Source organism: Rhinopithecus bieti, unplaced genomic scaffold, assembly GCF_001698545.2.
Source record: "Rhinopithecus bieti isolate Rb0 unplaced genomic scaffold, ASM169854v2 scaffold_31787, whole genome shotgun sequence".
Classification (NCBI taxonomy): domain Eukaryota; kingdom Metazoa; phylum Chordata; class Mammalia; order Primates; family Cercopithecidae; genus Rhinopithecus; species Rhinopithecus bieti.
The window spans coordinates 6044494-6065327 of NW_016814655.1; the positions used below are offsets into that span (position 1 = coordinate 6044494).

At 39.7% G+C, this 20834-nt stretch overlaps 1 protein-coding gene across 8 annotated transcripts in view; it reads right to left on the reverse strand.

Annotated features, from left to right (window-relative positions):
* Positions 1-20834, reverse strand: part of BTRC (beta-transducin repeat containing E3 ubiquitin protein ligase) — a 219764-nt gene that overhangs the window by 36352 nt on the left and 162578 nt on the right. For all 8 annotated transcript variants that reach the window (XM_017851814.1, XM_017851812.1, XM_017851808.1 and 5 more), the window contains 2 exons: positions 4603-4834; positions 603-789 (listed from right to left, as the gene is read on the reverse strand). In XM_017851814.1, the coding sequence (XP_017707303.1) occupies positions 603-789; positions 4603-4834 (419 nt within the window). The remainder of the gene's footprint in view (positions 1-602; positions 790-4602; positions 4835-20834) is intronic.

Genomic DNA, 20834 nt, shown 5'->3' on the forward strand with positions numbered 1-20834 from the left:
TTTTTTTTTTTTTTTTTTTTTTTGAGACAAAGTCACGCTCTGTCACCTAGGCTGGAGTGTAATGGCTCAATCTCCACTCACTGCAATGTCCACCGCCTGGGATCATGCGATTCTCCTGCCTCAGCCTCTAGAGTAGCTGGGATTACAGGTGTATGCCACCACACTCGGCTACATTTTGAATCTTTAGTAGAGACGGGGTTTCGCCATGTTGGCCAGGCTGGTCTCAAACTCCTGGCCTCAAGTGATCTGCCCACCTTGGCCTCCCAAAGTGCTGGGATTACAGGCGTGAACCACTGTACCCAGCGGCAGGATACCAACTTCTGCCCAGATAACAGAATGCTTTAAACAGGAGGGCTGGTAAACTTTCCATTATTTTTTGCAAAGCAGTATTAATACAATATCATGTCATTCTGTGAGTGACAGGTAAGAAGAAAAACTGCTGAGTACATGAGCACTTGTTCTCTGTTACATTTTAAGCTGCAAATCAACAAAATCACCATATTAAATGAGAAGTGGTCCCACTGGCTCCCCAAAAATCTTTCAGTGACTGTGAATGGCTAGGTCCTAAAGCTGTGTAATAGTAAGAAAAGTTAAAGGCTCACCACCCTCTTCGTTCTGCCAGGCCTCTCCACAGAGAATCTGTCCTGACCATTCTCTCGATGAGCTTCTTCCACAGCATGCCATCAGAGGTCACTCGGTACCATTCCTTGCATACAAGTTCAGCAGCACATAGTGATTTGGCATCCAGGTATGACAGAATGTTTTCAGCAATATGATCCAAACCCCGAGCTTTCAGTAGGGGGAGGAGGCAAAGAAAAAGAACACAGAGGGTGGTGAATGATTTTTTACAAAAGGTCCTTTAAAACAGAACAGCATTTGTTCTGCTATGAAGGCACATCATTGTCCCTAGTGTGGTCCGGTTTCTTTTTCAAACAGAGGCTTGGGTAAAATGAGTGTCAATAATTTTTCCATAAGGTTACAGAAATGAACAGTATTTTCCATCTTCCTTTAGATAAGGAAGTTAAAGTTAACAACCAGCAAACCCCCCAAGACATTAAAAATAAAAAGGATTCCAGAAAACAATTCACATCTATCTATATGGATTTCAGCACTAGGGGATGTTCTATGGATGGCATCTCAAACTCTATGATTCAGACCCCCCCAAATCTCTATATTAGGTCCATTTCTCATTCTGTTTCTATTACTGCTGCAGTTCCAAAGCTGTTCGGTTAAAGAAATATCCTTTAAATGTACTGGGGGAGAGGCACTAAGTCAGAATGTGCTGGGTTATAGAATTTTGGGCATGCAGAAAGGAGAGAAGAAGGAAATACAGAATGGCATGGAAATATCCCAAGAGAAAGACAGAGATGTATGTTTAAGTTCAAGAATGAGTTTAATTTCAGATTAAACAACAACAACACCAACTATATTTGAGAGTAGCTGCTGCTATAAAACCTAAATGACAGTTGAGCAAAAATGAAAAAAATTCCAGACCAAAAGATAACTTGGTTAGCATTTCAGAGAATATTTTGTAGGAGGTGCAGAGAAAAACAGTGGAGAATAGATCCTGGGGCGTATAAACCAGAAAGGCTTCCCAATTAAAGTTCTCCAACACCCAAATCTGTATTGAGGTCTCAGAAGAAAAGATCCTATAAAATAGGATGAACTCACTAAAAAAACTTCTTTTGCCTGCTGTTCTACATTCACAATTGAGATAAAAACATTCAAAGTTATTTCTGTTTACAAAGTACATATCAGATGTTTTCTATAGACTTAAATAGTTCAGAAGAATTCCTTCATACTCTTACTCCCGTAGGCACAAACTTAAGAAGAAAGAGAACATGGCATTTCATTTTAGGCCTTTCCCCTGAATCATATCATATAAAGATAGTATGGATATCAGTCACACTTTTCAGCAGACTTGAGAAAGAAAGCATTAAACGGATTTTGTTTGGCTGGCATCACATGTTCATATTTAAGCATAAGCAGATGGAGACGTGCATTACCCAATTCTTATTAAAGGAACATGAACAAAAGCCAATTAAAGGTATAATAACTAGTTCTTTATGTAAAATACAGTAATGGTATGATTTATATTAAAACTTTCTACACCATCAGAAATTTCCAAAATGCTGTCCTGTGTTTTTCATGGGTGCCATCAAATTGCTCCTGATCATTTCACGTACCTTTAATAAGTCTTTGGAAGTAATTTCACCTAACACTCCAAACAAACCCATTACATTAATGGACTACAGGCACTTTTTGAAGTAGTTTGGTTTACTAAACATAGCCAGATGGTATAGGTTTGTAAGTTTAAATGGCCATAAAGCATTAGATTGATGATTTAATACCTCATAGAGTGGTCAGTGGACACACACCAGGGATCAATATTAGGTAAAGGATACACAGGTCTAATCAACTCCTGTTCAATTCTTAGTGGTACAAGCTTGAGATAGTAACATGTCTCAGTGATTGGGGAGAACAAAGTAATGAGGTACACACATATTGTACAAAGAAAACTGTTTGCCTATGGCTAAAACAAAATCCAATGAGTAAAGAGGGGGCAAAAATCTATTCTATTTAACAAAAGATATAGGTAAAATTCAGTTTTTACAGGGGTTATTCCTAAGATATAAATAGGTATTTCTTTTGTTTTAAACAGCAACTTAAATTCCTAGTTCAGAAAAACAAAATTTTAAAAGGTATAATTAGCAAATATAAAACAAAGTAGTATTAATAGTTGGGAGGCTATGAGCTGGTATATTTTTATCAGGGGATAGTTTGGCACCATGTATTAAAAGCCTTTAAAAATGTTCATATTCCTTAATATATAGCGATTCCATGTCTGTATTTTTTTCCGTAGGATTCCCACAAGATTAATGTATAAAAATTCATCATCATATGGTTTACAATAGGAAAAAATTTTGAAACTACCTAAATAATAAAGGGGTTAAATAATATGTGCTTCAACCATTGTAAAGAATATTATGCAACAACTGAAAAGTATGTTTTAAGAGAACACACATTCAGAAAATACATGAAGAGAATGTATTCAGAAAAAATGGTCACAGAATATTTATGATCAAAGCTTTATAGGAAAATAAAAACACATACTTAGACAAAACAGAAAGGCTACCTGCCAAAATATTAATAATATAGCAAATCACTAGTTCTTTCTGAATGCTGGGGTTCTAGGAAATGTTTTTAAATATTTTCTAAGTTTCCTGTAACTTCTATAACTGGAAAACAACAACACCCCCTCCCCTAACAAGATATGATATTTAAGATAAGATTCATTCAAGTTGGTATGATTTTTTCCTCTTAAAACTTTGAATACACAAGAATCTTATTTTCCTGACATAGCATTCCCCCCAAACACTGACACCTTGGAAGTGTTCTAGGTGTCAGTATTGGGGGGAATGCTATGTCAGGAAAATAAGCCCTTTAAAAAATAAGCATTCAGAAAAACCACAGCACCCTAAAAAAAAGGATTTTACATATCATTTTATATTTAGTTATGTAACACCACAACGAGGCTTATGAGATATCCTTCTTTCTAAAACTTCAGTTAAAATGTTTCTTATTCATCTGTAGAATTTCAATATTCTGTTGATATATTCTCATATAAATACAAATCCAAGTACATAAACATATCTTGAAACTAAATATTATAAAAGACACATCTTACACTAGGTAACACCTCAGAAAAGATTTTATTTGGACCTATGTATGGGTAAAAATAGGTTGAATAGAAGGGCATGAGTAAGAAGATAGGATAAAAGGAGTCTCGGCTGGGTGCGGTGGCTCATGCCTGTAATCCCAGCACTTTGGAAGGCCGAGGCAGGTGAATCATTGGAGGTCAAGAGTTCAAGATCAGCCTGGCCAATATGGTGAAACCCTGCCTCTACTAAAAATATAAAAATTAGCCAGGCATGGTGTCAGGTGCCTGTAGTCCCAGCTACTCGGGAGGCTGAGGCAGGAGTATTGCTTGAACCTGGGAGGCAGAGGTTGCAATGAGCCGAGATCACGCCACTGCACTCACTCCAGCCTGGGCGACAAAGTGAGACTCTGCCTCAAAAAAAAAAAAAAAACAAAAAAGAGTCTTTTATTTCTAGAGTTTTGTTTTTCAAAAAGCTCTTATACTGCTGAGTGCAGTGGCTCAGGCCTTAATCCTACGCACTTTGCGAGGCCGAGGTCTGGGACGATCACAAGGTCAGGAAGATCGAGACCATCCTGGCTAACATGGTGAAACCCCGTCTCTGACTAAAAAACACAAAAAATTAGCTGGGCGTGGTTGGCGGGCACCTCTAGTCCTAGCTACTCAGAGACTGAGGCAGGAGAATGGCGGTGACACCCAGGAGGCGGAGCTTGCAGTGAGCTGAGATCACACCACTGCACTCCAGCCCTGGGCGCACAGAGCGAGACCTTCTGTCTCAAAAAAAAAAAAAAAAAAAAAATAGCTTTACACCAAAAGGTACAGTTAAGGAACTTAATCTTATAAAATCAAGCCAATAAAGACTTTTAAAGACAGATATATAGCTGGAGATTTAGTTCTGTTATCATCACAGCAAATTCATGGTTTACAAACACTTGTAGACATACCTGGCAAAGCAGTTATGAAATCTCTCTGCAACATAGGTTTAAGATATGAGTTTATGTGCCCATGTTGGTAATGACACATTTGGGATATAAGATGTTCCACAAATTCCACTTGATCTGACTCTGACCACTGCTCAAAGTATTTGACACATAGTTCCTTTTCCTTTTCATAGCTTGCCGAGAGTTTCCGTTGCTTGGGCACAATCATACTGGAAGTGCCATTGGCAAGTTTTGTCTATAGAAGGGGGATAAAAGAAACAAAATGATTAGTATTGAAAATGAGGGAAATATACATGATTTTCTGGTATGGCATGCTATGTTATGTCTACACAATTGAGCCGACTCTGTTATTCTATTAGCAATTACGTGGAAAACCACAGAAACACCATACAAAGTTGGTAAATCAGCTATAACACCAGAAGACTAAGCATCCATTTCCAAAAGTTTGCAGAAGACATTCTTAATACTTGAAGATACACAAATAAAAACCGAAAGCTGAAAGCATGTTATTACTAGCAAGCCAAAAATCTAATTTGCTTTTTCTTGTATACAACAGTTGTTGGATAGTTATACAATTACTTGCTCACAACTTTTTTTTGAGACAAGGTCTCACTCTATCACCTAGGCTGGAGTGCAGTGGTGAGATCATAGCTCACTGCGGCCTCTAGCTCCTGGGCTCAAGCGATCCTCCCACCTTAGCCTCCAGAGTAGCTGAGACTATACTGGTGGACACTACCATGTACAGCTAATTTTTAACTTTTTTTGGTAGAGATGGAGTCTTCTTTTGTTGCCCAGGCTGGTCTCAAATTCCTGGGTTCAAGCAATTTTCCTGCCTTGGCTTTCCAAAGTGCTGGGATTACAGGTGTGAGCCACTGTGCCCTGTCATCACAGCTTTTTTTTTAAGACAGAGTCTTGCTCTGTCGCCCAGGCTGGAGTGCACTGGCACAATCTTGGCTCACTGCAACTTCCACCTCCCAGGTGGAGAATCAAGGGATTCTCTTGCCTCAGTCTCCCAAGTATTGGGATTACAGGTGTCCACCAACACGCCTGGCTAAGTTTTATATTTTTAGTAGAGACGGGATTTCACCATGTTGGACAGGCTGGTCTTGAACTCCTGACCTCAAATCATCTGCCCGCTTCGGCCTCCCAAAGTGCCGGGATTACAGGCAATAGCTACCGTGCCTGGCCAACAACTTGGTTTTTAATTGTCAAATAAGAAGGCCTTTATGGAAAGAGAAACCAAAGAATATTCTGAGACTCTGTGGTATCTTTTTGAACATAAAGCTAAAATAACACTCATACGCTCAATCTACCCTTTTCCATAAAATAAAATATTCTGTATTTCCCATGAAGTCTTTTTTATTAACTGACTCATTCAAGAAGTATTTACTAAGCATCTACAATGTGCCAAACACTGTCCTTGGTACTAGGAATATAACAACAAAAATGACAGTCTCTAACATCACTAACATATACTCTTAGTGTAAAAGGCACATGAAAAACACAAGCAGCCAGGCACAGTAGCTTACACCTGTAATCCCAGCTACTCAGGAGGCTGAGGCAGGAGAATAGCTTGAACCCGGGAGGCAGAGGTTGCAGTGAGCTGAGATTGCACCACTTCCCTCCAGCCTGGGCAACAGGGCAAGACTCTGTTCCCCAAAACAAACAAACAAACAAAATACAAGCAAATACTTAGAAAATATAATGTAGGTAGTGCTATGAAGAAAAATAAAGCAGGATAAAGGAACAGGAAAAAAGTATGTGTTATTGTCGTAGGCAAAATTCTAAGATGGTATCCAAGATTCTTTTTTTTGTTTGTTTTGAGACAGAGTTTGTCTCGTTTCCCAGGCTGGAGTGCAATGGCATGATCTCGGCTCACTGCAACCTCTGCCTCCCAGGTTCAAGTGATTCTCCTGCCTCAGCCTCCTGAGTAGCTGGGATTACAGGCACACCACCACGCCCAGCTAATTCTGTATTTTTAGTAAAGACAGGGTTTCTCCATTTTGGTCAGGCTGTTCTCAAACTCCCAACCTCAGGTGATCTGCCCACCTCGGCCTCCCAAAGTGCTGGGATCACAGGCGTGAGCCACCACGCCCGGCTGTCCCCAAGATTATTGGCCCCTGGTGTACACATACCTTCTCTGAGTTGTTCAAACAGTAATGTAGCTATTGCTGTGATTAAAAGAGGGATCCAAATCAGGTGACCTTAAGATACGGAGATTACTCTGGTGGATCTGACCTAATTATATGAGGCTTTAAAAGCAGAGTTTGCTCCAACGGGTTGCAGAGCAGGAAGGGGGCCAGCTGGCAAGGAATGTGGTCTCAGTCTCTAGCTGCTGAAAGGAGCCCCCAGTTGACAGTCAGTAAGAAAATGGGGGCCTCAGTTCTACAATGGCAAGGAACTGAATTCTGCCAACAACAAGAATGAGCTGAGGGCTTGGCGTGGTGGTTCACATCTGTAATCCAAGCACTTTGGGAGGCTGAGGTGGGTGGGTCACCTAAGGTCAGCAGTTTGACATCAGCCTGGCCAACATGGCAAAACCCTATCTCTACTAAAAATACAAAAAATTAGCCAGGTGTGGTGGCAGGCACCTGTAATCCCAGCTAGACTCAGGAAGCTGACGCAGAAGAATCGCTTGAACCCAGGAGGTGGAGGTTGCAGTGAGCCGAGATAACACCACTGCACTCCAGCCTGGGCAACAAGAGCGAAACTCCATCTCAAAAAAAAAAAAAAAAAAGAGCTGAGAAGAGGATTTTCCCTCAGAGCTTCCAGATGAGAACTCAGTCCAGCCCAACACCTTGACTGATTTAAGCCCTGAGATACTCTGAACAGAGAACCCAGGAACTATGTGGCACATTTCTGACCCTCAGAACTATACACAGAACTAATAAATAGGTGTTGTTTTAACTTGCTAAGTTTGTGGTGATTTATTAGGCAGCAATTAACAAAAAACTAATATGATTATTTAAGTCTAAGTGGTTAGAGATAGTTTCCTGAAAAAAAGGTGACATTTTAACTCAGACATGAAGGAAATGAGGACTAGACAGCAAGGAAGAATGGTCTAGGCAATGGGAATTTTGAGACCTTAGGTCCCAGGTGGCAGTTGGCCTGGCATGTTCAAGAAACAAGAGGGTCTGATGTGGCTGGAATAGAGTGAGCAAGGAAAAGTTAAGGTTAGAGAAGTAGCCTGGGTCAAATAATCCTGGTCATTCCGGTGGTGGTAGCTAATCTCCACAGATTGGCCCCAGCAACTCCAGTCCTACCTCTACATGAATGCTACTCCTCCCATCAAAAGGTGGAGATTATGTCCTATCCTGTGAATCTGGGCTTTGACTAAGAGAATGGGGAGGAAGTTGCATTCCATTCTGGGACTTCCAAGCCCAGGCAACTTCTGCTTACTCCTTAGAGCGTTGAGCTACCATGTGAGAAACTCAGGCTAATGTGAGAGAGAGACAGGTATTGAGGATGAGAAGCCATACAGAGGCGCCACATGGGCAAACACTCAGAAGCATAATAGCAACACAATCTGACACCGTTTAAAAAGACCATTGCTGGCTGGGCGCGGTGGCTCAAGCCTATAATCCCAGCACTTTGGGAGGCCGAGACGGGCAGATCACGAGGTCAGGAGATCGAGACCATCCTGGCTAACATGGTGAAACCCCGTCTCTACTAAAAAATACAAAAAACTAGCCGGGCGAGGTGGCAGGCGCCTGTAGTCCCAGCCACTCGGGAGGCTGAGGCAGGAGAATGGCGTAAACCCGGAAGGCGGATCTTGCAGTGAGCTGAGATCTGGCCACTGCACTCCAGCCTGGGGGGACAGAGCAAGACTCCGTCTCAAAAAAAAAAAAAAAAAAAAAAAAAGACCATTGCTATGTGGTCCTTTAAAACTATATGGGACACACAAAATAGAAGGAGGTAGGTAAATTAAGACATTACTTCAATAGTCCATGGAAGAGAGAACAATCTCTTGGACCACAGTGGTAGCTACAGAGGTGGTGAGAAATAATTGGGATTCAGTGTATAATTCTGAAGACAGATCCTACTGAATTTGCTGATCGACTGGATATGAGTATGACAAAAAAGGAGGAGACAAAATCATACCCAAGTATGAGGCTGGGGGACACTGGGAAAAGATTCAGAAATCAATAGAAACTTTTGCTACTCTGAAGAAAGTAGGATTTTCTTTAAAGGATAATTACAAATGGGTACAACTGGGTACTTTTCAAAGTAATTTGATGGATCTTTGGCATATTTACTTAAGGCAACCCAAATGTGGCAGGAAGACCCATGTTACCATAGAGTTCATCCCTCCTTAGACATACTCAACGTGGAACATGCTATAAAACTGTGCCAAATTTAGATAATTCATTTCAAGGCTCAAGCTTGCCTTATTTTCTTTTATTTATTTACTTTTATTTTTAGAAACAGGGTCTTGCTCTGTCATTCAGGCTAGAGTGCAGTGGTGTGACCATAGCTCACTGCAGCCCTGAACTCTTGAGCCTTATTTTCTAGATGTTAAATCCTAAACACAGGCCTTTTTACAAAGTAAAGATACATAGCTGAAAGCATATTTTCAAGAATGGGATTAGGTCATTTTATATACACAGAAGGAGCTGACACCTGTAATCCTGGTGTGTTGAGGTGGATGTTTTCTAGCATAAATGCCACTGTTGCCTATGATACAGACTAAAAATGATTACTAAGAAGCTTGTTGGACACAGGCCTTAGGGGACTTTAGGGCTGCTTTTTGTGTAGGGTATTTGTTTGTATCTCAGAAATGAAAACTCATGAAATGCGAAGATTTAGAGAACTAACACGCAGGCAAGCTTATAAGCTTGACCAAATGCCACTTCTAATCCCAACAATGAAAACCTCCAAAACTCTATAATTTTTTTTTTTTTAATATATTTGCCTTTTAAAATGCACCCTTTGTCTTTTAAAAGGTGGAAATGGACATGAGTCGGGTGCTACTGGAGTAGTTTTCTGGATAAAGACCAGAATGCCAGTAACACAGAAGAACAATCAGCAACTTACTGAAATTATTCCACTTACACATTAAATAAATGAGATATTGCTACAATCATGAGGAGTCACGCTTTGATCAGTGGCTATCAGACTGTTAGATAAAACTGCCTAAGGATTTAAAAAGTTTGGGCATCCTACTGCAGAAGCTAAAGATAAGTCAAGACTTTGTGATACTTTCAACGATCAAATCATAAATGGGAATCAAACATTTGGTTATTAGACATAAAGTATAAACTGAGATTTCACATATTTATCAACTGTTCTGGGCTATTCTAGCTGGTATACATTTTAGTCACCACCCCTTAAAACGAGTATTTTTTGATGAGGCAGAAAGACACATACCTGAGATCCATTATCAAATGGGTTACTCTCAACCGCTACCCCATACTGTATTGCTTTAAAAGCTTTGGCCCTGGAGTAAAAAGACCTGGTTTCAAATTCTAGCTCCTCAATTTAGCAGCTGTGTGACATGGAATAAATAACTTGATCTTTCTGAGTCTAATTCTCTCATCTACAAAATGGGGATAATAATAGGTTCAATTTCATTGGGTTCTTGTAAGGAACAAATAAAAAAAAAAACCCTCATGAAAAGCATGCTTAGCACACCACCTAGCATACAGTCAAGTGTTCTGCCAATCAACACTTAATGAGCTTATAACACTGTTGGAGCTGAGCTTTCCCTCTCTTTTTGAAAGTATATTCTTCTTTTTCACTATATATTTTTTCTATTTTAATTTTCATTAAAGTATACATAAAAATGCTTAATCTTAAGCGTACTCAACTAATTTTCACAAGGTAAACATACCCACATAACCAAAACCCAGATCAAGAAACATCACGAGACTCACTAGTCCCCTTTGTGTCCCTTTTCAGGTCACTAGTCACCCTGAGAGTGACTCCTACACTTATTAAAAAAGAAAGCTTTTTTTGAAAACATCCACCCATACAATTTGTAGTACCATAAAAACATAAAATTCTCAGAAATAAGTATAAAATTTAGGGCTGGGCACGGTGGCTCATGCCTGTAATCCAAGCACTTTGGGAGGCAGAGGTGGGCGGATCACAAGGTTAGGAGATCAAGACCATCCTGGCTAACAAAGTGAAACCCCATCTCTACTAAAAGTACAAAAAATTAGCCGGGCATGGTGGTACATGTAGTCCTAACTACTCGGGAGGCTGAGGCAGGAGAATCACTTGAACCCGGGAGGTGAGGTTGCAGTGAGCTGAGATCATGCCACGGCACTCCAGCCTGGGAGACAGAGCTAGACTCAGTCTCAAAAAAAAAAAAAAAAAAAAAAATTGATAAAATTTGTGTAATACTTATAAACTGAAAACTATAAAACATCACTGAGGGAAATCTTAAAAAGACTTACTTAAATAAATGGAGAGATACACTATATTCAGAAATTGGATCTATTAAGATGTTTATTCTTTCCAAATCACAACCTATAGAGTTAGTGCAATATCAAAGTCTCAGCAGGCAAATTAACTTGCTGATTCTAAAATTTGTAAGGAAAAGCAAAGGACCTAAACTTAACCAAAATATTCCTGAATATATAAAAAAAGGTTGGGTGTGGTGGCTCACACCTGTACCCCAGTACTTTGGGAGGCTGAGGTAAGTGGATCACTTAAAGTCAGCGGTTTGAGACCAGCCTGGCTGACAGGGTGAAACCCTGTCTCTACTAAAAACAGAAAAATTAGCTGTGTGTGGTGGTGCATGCCTGTAATCCCAGCTACGCTGGAGACTGAGGCAGGAGCATTGCTTGAACCCAGGAGGCAGAGGCTGCAGTGAGTCAAGATCATGCCACTGCACTCCAGCCTGCGCAACAGAGTAAAAGTGTCTCAAACAAAACAAAACAAAACAAAAGAAAAAACAAACAAAACCCTTTGAAAAAAGATGGAAGAGTCAGACTAGTGAATTTCAAGATATATAATAGTAATCAAGAGAGTGTGGCTTTGGTGTAAGGACAAAAGTGTAGATTGATGGAACGGAATAGTGAGTCCAGAAATACATACAGCCAACTGACTTTCAAGAAAGATGCCAAGATAATTCAATGGGGAGGCCAGGCACGGTGGCTCACGCCTGTAATTCCAGCACTTTGGGAGGCTGAGGCAGGCAGATCACCTGAGGTCAGGAAATCGAGACCAGCCTGGCCAACATGGTGAAACCCCGTCTCTACTAAAAAGGTTGTAGTGAGCCTAGATCATGCTACTCCACTCTAGATTGAGTGACAGAGCCTTCTCAAAAACATAAAAATAATAATAATAAAAAATAGGGAAAGGATTCTTTTCAACAATTGGATATCCATAGAGGAAATGAAGTTTGTTCCTAACTTCATACCATATATGAAAATTAACTCAATTCTGGATTTATATATATGAGCTAAAACTATAAAACTTCTAAAAGACAACACAGGAGAAAACCCTGATGTTCTTGGAATAGGCAAACATTATAAAAGGGAAAAAAAAGTCAGTAAATTGGCATGTGGCAATGTTCAAAACATGATTTCCAAAAGAAACAGTTAATAAAAATGACAAATCACAAACTGGGAGAAAACATTTGCAATAAATGTATTTCACAAAGAACTGGTATCCAGAATCTATAAAGAACTCTTAAAACTCAATAATAATAATTTTAAAAACTCTGTTTTTTTAAATAGGCAAAAGATTTGAACAGATACTTCACAAAAAAAGATCCACAGATGCCAATAAGCATATGAAAAGATGTTCAACATCATTACTCATTAGGGAAATGCAAATTAAAATATCAAGACATTACGACACATTTGCTAGAATGGCTAAAATTTAAAAGACTGACAATACTAAGTGCGGACAAGAATGAGGAACAACTGGGTCTCTCATACATTGTTGGCAGTCATGTTTAATGGTACAATCACTTTGGAAAACAAGTTGACAGTTTTTTGTAAAGTTTAAACATACACTTACCAAACAACCCAGCAATTCCACTTTAGGTATTTACCTCCTTAAAATGAAACACAGTTCAACACAAAGACTGGTATATTAATGTTTTTTGCTTCTGTATTAATAAAAACCCAAAATGGTAATAATCCAAATGTCCATCAAGAGATAAACTGGCAAACAAACTGTGATGTTGCTTTAGAATGGAATAGTACTCAGCAATAAAAAGAATAAACTACAGACACACAAAATGATAAAGATGAATCTCAAAAACATGCTGAATCAAAGAAGCCAAGTACAAATGAGTCCATTATGATTCTACTTGTATGAAACTCTAGGAACAGTAACTCTAATTGTTAGAAAACCAGATCAGTTGTTGCTTGAGGCTGGATGTAGAGATGAGACTAACTGGGGAAGGATACAAGGGATGTTTTTGGGACAATGAAAATGTTCTCTAACTTGATTGTTACACAAGTTGCCAAAATTCATTGAACTATATACTTAAAATGGGTGTATTTTATTGTATGTAAATTATATTTTAATAAAGTTATTTTAAAAAACTTCTAAGGGTTGAGTATTCCTACAGATAAATCCACTGTAAGATGAATTTTATTTGTAACTAAGGTGTTACGTTTGTAGAGAAATCTAAAGATAAAGGTCTTTGTTGTCAAGCCCCTTTCTTCTACCATTCTCCAATACAGATTTTTCTACAATTATCTAAAGTAAATGCAGCAAAATTCCAATTTGAGAACTTCTGAAAATCTACAAGGACACAGTGAAAAAGTTCAATTATTAAAAAAATCAAAAGGTTGTATACTAGAGGATATGGGAGATATAATGGTTACTGGTTGCAGTAGAATTGATTTGGCTTTCCCAACAAAAGCCTAATGACTCAACCACTACTGTTCAAGTGTCTTGGAAAGCTGACAAACAGCCTCAGCTTAACGGTAACACTAAGTTTCTGCCACCCCATGCACATCTCCCTCTTCTTCTTTTCTTTTTACAGTGAACAGTTGTCGCCACAAGAAAGAAAGAAGCTGTCAGGTGACAAGCACACTAAATGAGGAGTTAAGTATTTCTAGAACTGTCCTTCAGCTTAGTTCTCAAAGCCTAGGGGCTAGTTTCATCTCCGAAAATATATTTCATGTACCACTTTCAAAATTACCATGAATTTCTCTGAAGCTGCAGCCTGGGCCAGGAGGGAAAAATAGACACTTACAGACACCAACTGGCTTGACCATCAACTATCACTGTAATACTAAGTACGCTGACTTTACTAAGTGTATTATGTATAGGTTGGGAAATACACAGTGGACTGACTGAACTTCATGGTGAAATGACAAATATTTCTAGTTTGCATGCAAAACCTGCTTTAACCAAAAGCAAGGGTGTAGTAAGTAGAGAAAGACATTCCAGACATAGGACACTCTTTAGAACTGGGGTTGCAACGACTAGATGAAGAAAACATTTATGACAAGAAAGATGCAAATGATAAAAGATATCTAAGGATTCTATTTGGCTTCGAGAAAGGTTTTAAGGAAAGGCTCTGAGAACTATGGTGGGGAAAGGGGATATAATGATTAAATGCTGAATTAATTTAAGAATAAAATAGGCAAGGGTTTTGCAGGGGATCAGGCTGCAGCCTAGGAGGGGCGGGACAAGAATTTTGACTAAAGCTGGAACTTCAGTGGTTTCAATCAACCAACAACAGTTTATTGAGTGACTACTCTATCCTGGGCACTTTACCAGGTAATAGGGAAACTGCTGTGAACAGGCATACAAAGTGTCTTTGCCTTCTCTGAGGAGGAGTGGAGAAAGACCATACATAAATATGTTAATTTCAGACCAGTAAGGATTGTGAAGAAAACAAAGAAAGATAAAATAAGGAGTAAAGGGCCAGGCATGGTGGCTCATGCCTGCAATCCCAGCACTCTGGGAGGCTGGGGCGGACAGATCACTTGAGGCCAGGAGTTTGAGACCAGCCTAGTCAACATAGTGCAACTTCGTCTCTATTAAAAATACAGCCGGCATGGTGGCTCATGCCTGTAATCCCAGCACTTTGGGAGGCCAAGGTGGGTGGATCACTTGAGGCCAGGAGTTCAAGGCCAGCCTGGCCAGGCATATATAGCAAAATCCTGTCTCTATTAAAAATATAAAAATTAGCAGGGCTTGATGGTGTGTGAACCCTTGCTTGAACCTGGGAGGCAGAGGTTACAGTGAGCTGAGATTGCCCACTGCACTCCAGTCTGGGCAACAGAGTGAGACTCTGTCGCAAACAAAACAAAACAAAACAAAAAACCCAAATACAAAAGTTAGCTGGGCATGGTGGTGTGCACATGTGGTCCCAGCTACTTGGGAGGCTGAGGCATGAGAACTGCTTGAATGACTGGGCAACAGAGTGAGATCATCTCTCCAAAAAAAAAAAGGAAAAAGAAAAGAAGTAAAGAGTGCAGCCTACTTTAATTGGAGTGGTCAAGAAATGCCTCTAAAGGAGGTGACACCTGAGCTGAGATTTGAATGACACATCAGTCTTGTGAAGATCTTGGGGAAGATCCTTCTATATAGAAGGAAGAGCTAGTGCAATGGTATGTTCAGGTGAAAGATAGAAGGCCAGTGTGGTTGGGCAGAATGAATACAAAAATGGTGGGAATTAAGGAAAAATGGCGGGAATTAAGGTGGCTGGAGGTAAGATAATATAAGGTCTTCTACGCCATCCTACAGAGTTTAGATTTCATTTGAAGTGTAAAGGAGAACCCTTGTAGGTTTTGAAATAGTCACGTATGCCATCGTCTGATTTGTGCCTTACAAATATTTATACTAGCTGCCACACAGCGAATGGACAGGGGCTGGAAAGGTCAAGAGAGGATAATAAGAGCAAGTTGCAAAAGCAGAGGAAGAAAGATCAATTAGAAGGATGTTAAAATAATCCAGGCAAAATGTGACTATGGCAGGACTAGAATAGGCAGATTAGGAAATGTTTAAAAGAAAGGTATTTTAACTCTCACGACAGAGGATGAAGGAGAAGGAGAAACGCCCTGTTGAGAATTATAAGTCTGAGTCATAATATACATTTATTTTAGTATAATACTTTACTACCTCATGAAGGCTGACCCTTTAGATATTCAGTCTGGTACATTAATCTGGATGGGGATAGAACAGTGTTCTTGCTCCTGTGGCCAGGAGAAACAAGGCAAAACTTACAAGGATTTTTGAGGGGAAGGGAAGAGATTTTAAAGTCTACGTTATACTCTCTAGAGGCTGTTGTCAGGCTTCAGTTAAATAAACATCTAAAAACAATGGCTTTAAAGATCTTTTTCCGATTATTTTCCTTTGATTTCTTTGTAAAAGCATCTTTTTTTTTTTTTTTTTTTAAGATAGAGTCTTGTCTTTCACCTAGTACTGGAGTGCAATGGTGCAATCTCGGCTCACTGCAACCTCCGCCTCCCAGGTAAAAGCAACTCTCATGCCTCAGACTCCCAAGTAGCTGGGATTACAGACGTGCACCACCACGCACAGCTAATTTTTGTGGTTTTAGTAGAGGCAGGGTTTCACCATGTTGGCCAGGTTGGTCCCAAACTCCTGACCTTGTGATCCTCCCACCTCGGCCTCCCAAAGTGCTGGGATTAGAGGCATGAGCCATCACACCTGGCCAAAAGCATCTTTAAAAAAAAAAAAGTCAGTCAGGCATGGTGGCTCATGCCTGTAATCCCAGAACTTTGGGACGCCAGGGCAGAAGGACTGCTTGAACCCAGGAGTTTGAGACCAGCTTTGGCAGCATAGTGAGACTCCATCTCTACCAAAAAAAAAAAAATTAGCTTTGTGTGGTGGTGCATGCCTATAGTCTCTGTTACTTGGGAGGCTGAGGTGGGAGAATTACTTGAGCCTGGGAGGTTGAGCCTGCAGTGAGCGGTGGTCATGCCACTGCACTTCAGCCTGAACAACAGAGACAGACCTTGTCTCAAAAAAAAAAAAAAAAAGTCCACATTGCCATTGTCATGGTTGAACTGAGAGAAAATAGGATTGCCTACATTTTTATTAGAATGGAAAGAGATAAGCACACCTAGTGATGAAGATGGTGATAGCAGGGAGACCTACATTTCTCAAGAGGTAGAATGGAAAAGAAAAGGAACCCAGAAGGGATAGAGCCCACTGGCACCTGAGCATTCTTTTACAAGCGGATTTCAAGATAAATTGAAAGAAATTTAGTCACAAATTGAACATGCAGAAAAAAGGAAATGAATACTCAAAAGTGGGATAACTTTTAACATTTTACTTTTAGTTCTTAAACTTTATAACTCTCAGAGATCAAAGTAGTAGTCCATTCCTTTTTCTGGAGTAGGGTGGGAAGCGGGAGTGCAAATGAAAAGAAAATGGTACATATAGAATGGGGCACACATTTCAACAGAAATAAACATCGTATTTCTCAGTGGGATTATTGTATTAATATTTTAACAGCCGCTACTAAATATGATTACATATTAGGTGAACTCATAAACATGTCAGATCTAATTAGTGAACATGGAAGACAGGAAGGGGCAGATTTGTCAGCAGAGGGAAAGTTCACATTATGAATCTGAATGATTTCTAATAACCAACAAGAAAAAGCTTGCAGTCATTCCAATTCCTTTAAATAAAACCCAGTAGGAAATGAACTGACATTGTCCCAGTATATACAACAATTTAATGACTGGACACTTGCCCATCTTTTTTTCTATTTACTAACTATAGGAAAAGTCATATATAAAATTCATCAAATTCATAACAAAGCAGTTTTTCATTATTTTCTAATTTCTGACATAGTTAAAGGGACAGGATAGTCATTTAACATTTTTAGGTTTCAAAACTGAGACTCTTGTTTGTTTATTGGCCCCCTCATGCAACTTCATAGCTTCCAGGGTGATAGGTTCTTTTGTTCTAAACCAAGAAACTCACAGCAGTTTAATTTACTGCTGCATTATTATAACTACTAACTACACACACCTCCAAGGCTGGTAAACCCACTGATGTAGATAGTGCCACCTTAAAAGGATTTTTGGATGGGTCCTAGTAGTGGGGGGGAAAAAAGACATAATGTTTAATTATAAGAAATGATTGAAATAGGCATAGACATACCCCGGGTGCCCCTGCACTGCAGCAAGCTCTAAACTTGTTATCGTTAATGGTTTAAATTTCACTGTGCTAATCATTTCAGGACACAAGCCTTTCTTGATAATCTAATGAATTATTCCAACATCCTTCAGCAAAAAAAAATCTTCCATGACAGCACTAATTACAAGACGTTTTCCCAGTGCTTATGTAAAATATGACAGAGCAGCAGCTTAGGGAATTGCAGAAAACTGCTTCTAATTTCCACTGAGAAACTGACAAACACCTCTCTTTCATCTCTCCCAGCTCTCAAGTAAGATTTAACTTTCTCATTTAGTTAATTACCGAGTGAGGATCATCATTTCCCCGGATCGGAGCGGCACAGAGCCTTTATCGTGTTAACTTGTGAACTTGATCGATGGCTGCTGCTAAAACTTAATAACTTCACCCCCTGGCAAATTGTAAGATAAATATAATAGGAGAAACTCTGACAGTAAAAACCTGCCAGAAATGAGCGCTGTGTTTATGTTTCTTTGCAGGCAGCAAAAAATCAACCGACAGCTTATTACTGGTTGCGTGTTACTTATATTTAAAAGACTCCAGGCAGTTAACTTTCTACGTACTGTTAAAACTTTGCTCACAAGATGGGAAAAAATGGGGAAAAAGCACCAGTGATACAGACTTGGGGAAGTGGGAGAAGAAAAAACAGGGAGAAGGGCAATGCAAAGGAACAAATACATTGTATAAAATCTTTTAAAATGTCATAGTTATCTTATTAAATGTTCAATCAGCATATATAGGCATAAAATCCTTCAAAAAATAATTCTGGATTCCTAAGACATGGTATGAACTATATCTAGGAGCAAAGCAAAAGAATTTTGCTCACTCAAATTTTTTCAGAGACTGTGAGTCCGTGCCTGAAGAATTCAATTAACTTCAGAATTCCTAGATCTCTTTTCAAAAACCCCTGCAGCTAGAAAACCATTCACTAACTACATCATTTAACTCTTTGTGAAACAATGAGTACACTATAGCTAGGAAATAAGTAAACTTCAGTTGTTTAGAGCACTTCATCTAGCCTTGCCATCACCTTCCATACCTAGGGTGAGTCAACTGAGATTGAAACAGTCTGCTCAAAGATTTCCTTTTGGTCAATTTTGAATCCGAGCTTGGAATTTTAACATTTAACTATGGCAGAGTTGGCATCTTGGCTTGGTACAGCATGACTGTCACACTTTTTATAACCAACACTACCAAGGACAATACACAAGGTATATAACAACAACAGAACTGCTGCTCATCAATGCCTGTCCTCCCCACTCCCAAGACTGATAACAGAGCTGAAAACAAATCTGTATAAAAATTGTCAAGTCTATCAGACTGAATACTCTAATACTGAAATATTACAAAAAAACATGCACTAAATTTGGGGAGGATAGAGAAAGGCAGGAAACGTCTTATAGGACTTAAGAGTTGAAGCCTCACTTGTGCAACTGTATTTAACATTCACCATGTGCTGCAATAGCGCCAATGAGCTGATGGCTTCATGCTTCAGTTCAAAGTGCCACCCATTTTGAAAGGTAAAAAATTTGGAAAACTAGCCAGGCGCGGTGGCTCACCTGTAATCCCAGCACTTTGGGAGGCTGAGGCGGGTGGATCACCTGAGGTCAGGAGTTCGAGACCAGCCTGACCAACATGGTGAAACCCTGTCCCTACTAAAAACACAAAAATTAGCTGTGTGGTGGCCGGCACCTGTAGTCCCAGCTACACGGGAGGCTGAGGTAGGAGAATTGCTTGAACGTGGAAGGCGGAAGTTGCAGTGAGTCAAGATAGCGCCACTGTACTCCAGCCTGGCCGACAGAGCGAGACTCTGTCTCCAAAAAAAAAAAAAAAAAAAAAAAATCGGAAAATTGAACATCAAAATACCAAACCAAATTCATCTTCAAAAAGGATCAAATCTGAGTCATTTTGTTTTCACTTTCATTAAATACAGATCTATGGGGGAGAGGTCAAGCAAAGAATGTTTAATTCATTTTCAAAAAATAGCATTTATAGTAGACACATTTTAGTAAATATGAAAAATTCAGAAATACAAAAAACATGGAAATTGCCCATAATTTCAACTATCAACAAAGAGACAATGTTCAAATTTTGGGGGGTATATATCTTTCTGTTTTCTATTTAAAAATTTATTAGTCAAGTGCCAGGCATGGTGGCTCATGCCTATAATCCCAGCACTTTGGGAGGCTGAGGCAGGTGGATCACTTAAGGTCAGGAGTTCGAGATCAGCCTGGCCAACATGGTGAAACCTCATCTCTACTAAAATAGAAATAAAAAAAAAAATTAGTCGACATGGTGGTGAGCACCTGTAATCCCACCTACTTGGAAGGCTGAGGCAGGAGGATTGCTTGAACACGGGAGGTAGAAGTTGCAGTGAGCTGAGATTGTACCACTGCACTCCAGCCTGGGTGACAGAGTGAGACTTCGTCTCAAGAAAAAAAAAGAATTTTTTAAAAATTTATTAGTCAAATATTTGAAGAATGGAATGTGGGGGAGGGGGAGTGTATCTATGCCATCTAGAGAATTATTTGTTCATAATATAAAATTGATCAGAGCAAGCAAAATTAATCTTTGCTGTTAAGAGAATTCAAGATCTGATCCTGGAGGACACAGAATTATAGGTTATTGTGATGAGGGGAGCAGAATGGAAGGGAGGAAAGAGGAGAAAGGAAGGAGAGCCAAAGGGAGAGGGAGAAGTGAGAAGAGAAAGAAAAGGGAAAGGGAAGGGGGAAAATGGGAAAGCAGAAGGAGGAAAGGAAGGAAGAGAGGAAGGACTGGGGCTAGAGAAGATGGTAGGAGAGGAAGAGGAATGACAAAAGTGAGGATTGGGGAATGGACAGTGGAGACTAGGCAGTGGGGTGGGTGAGAGATGGGAAAAGGATGAAGGAAGAGGGATAAGTGGGTCTAGGGAAAAGATGGGGAGGGGGAGAGATGATGAGCTGGGGAAGAGATGGAGGGAGATGGCTACAGGAAAGATGAAGTAAGAAATAGGTGGGAAGGGGGAGAATGAATATAACCAAATGCAAAAGGGACCTAGTATTACCAAGCTCATCTGCTCTAAGAGGAGCAATATGCTTGTTGGACAAACATCCTCTCCTACACAATAAACATCAAGAGGGAGAGGAGATGAAAAACTATTTTTTTAA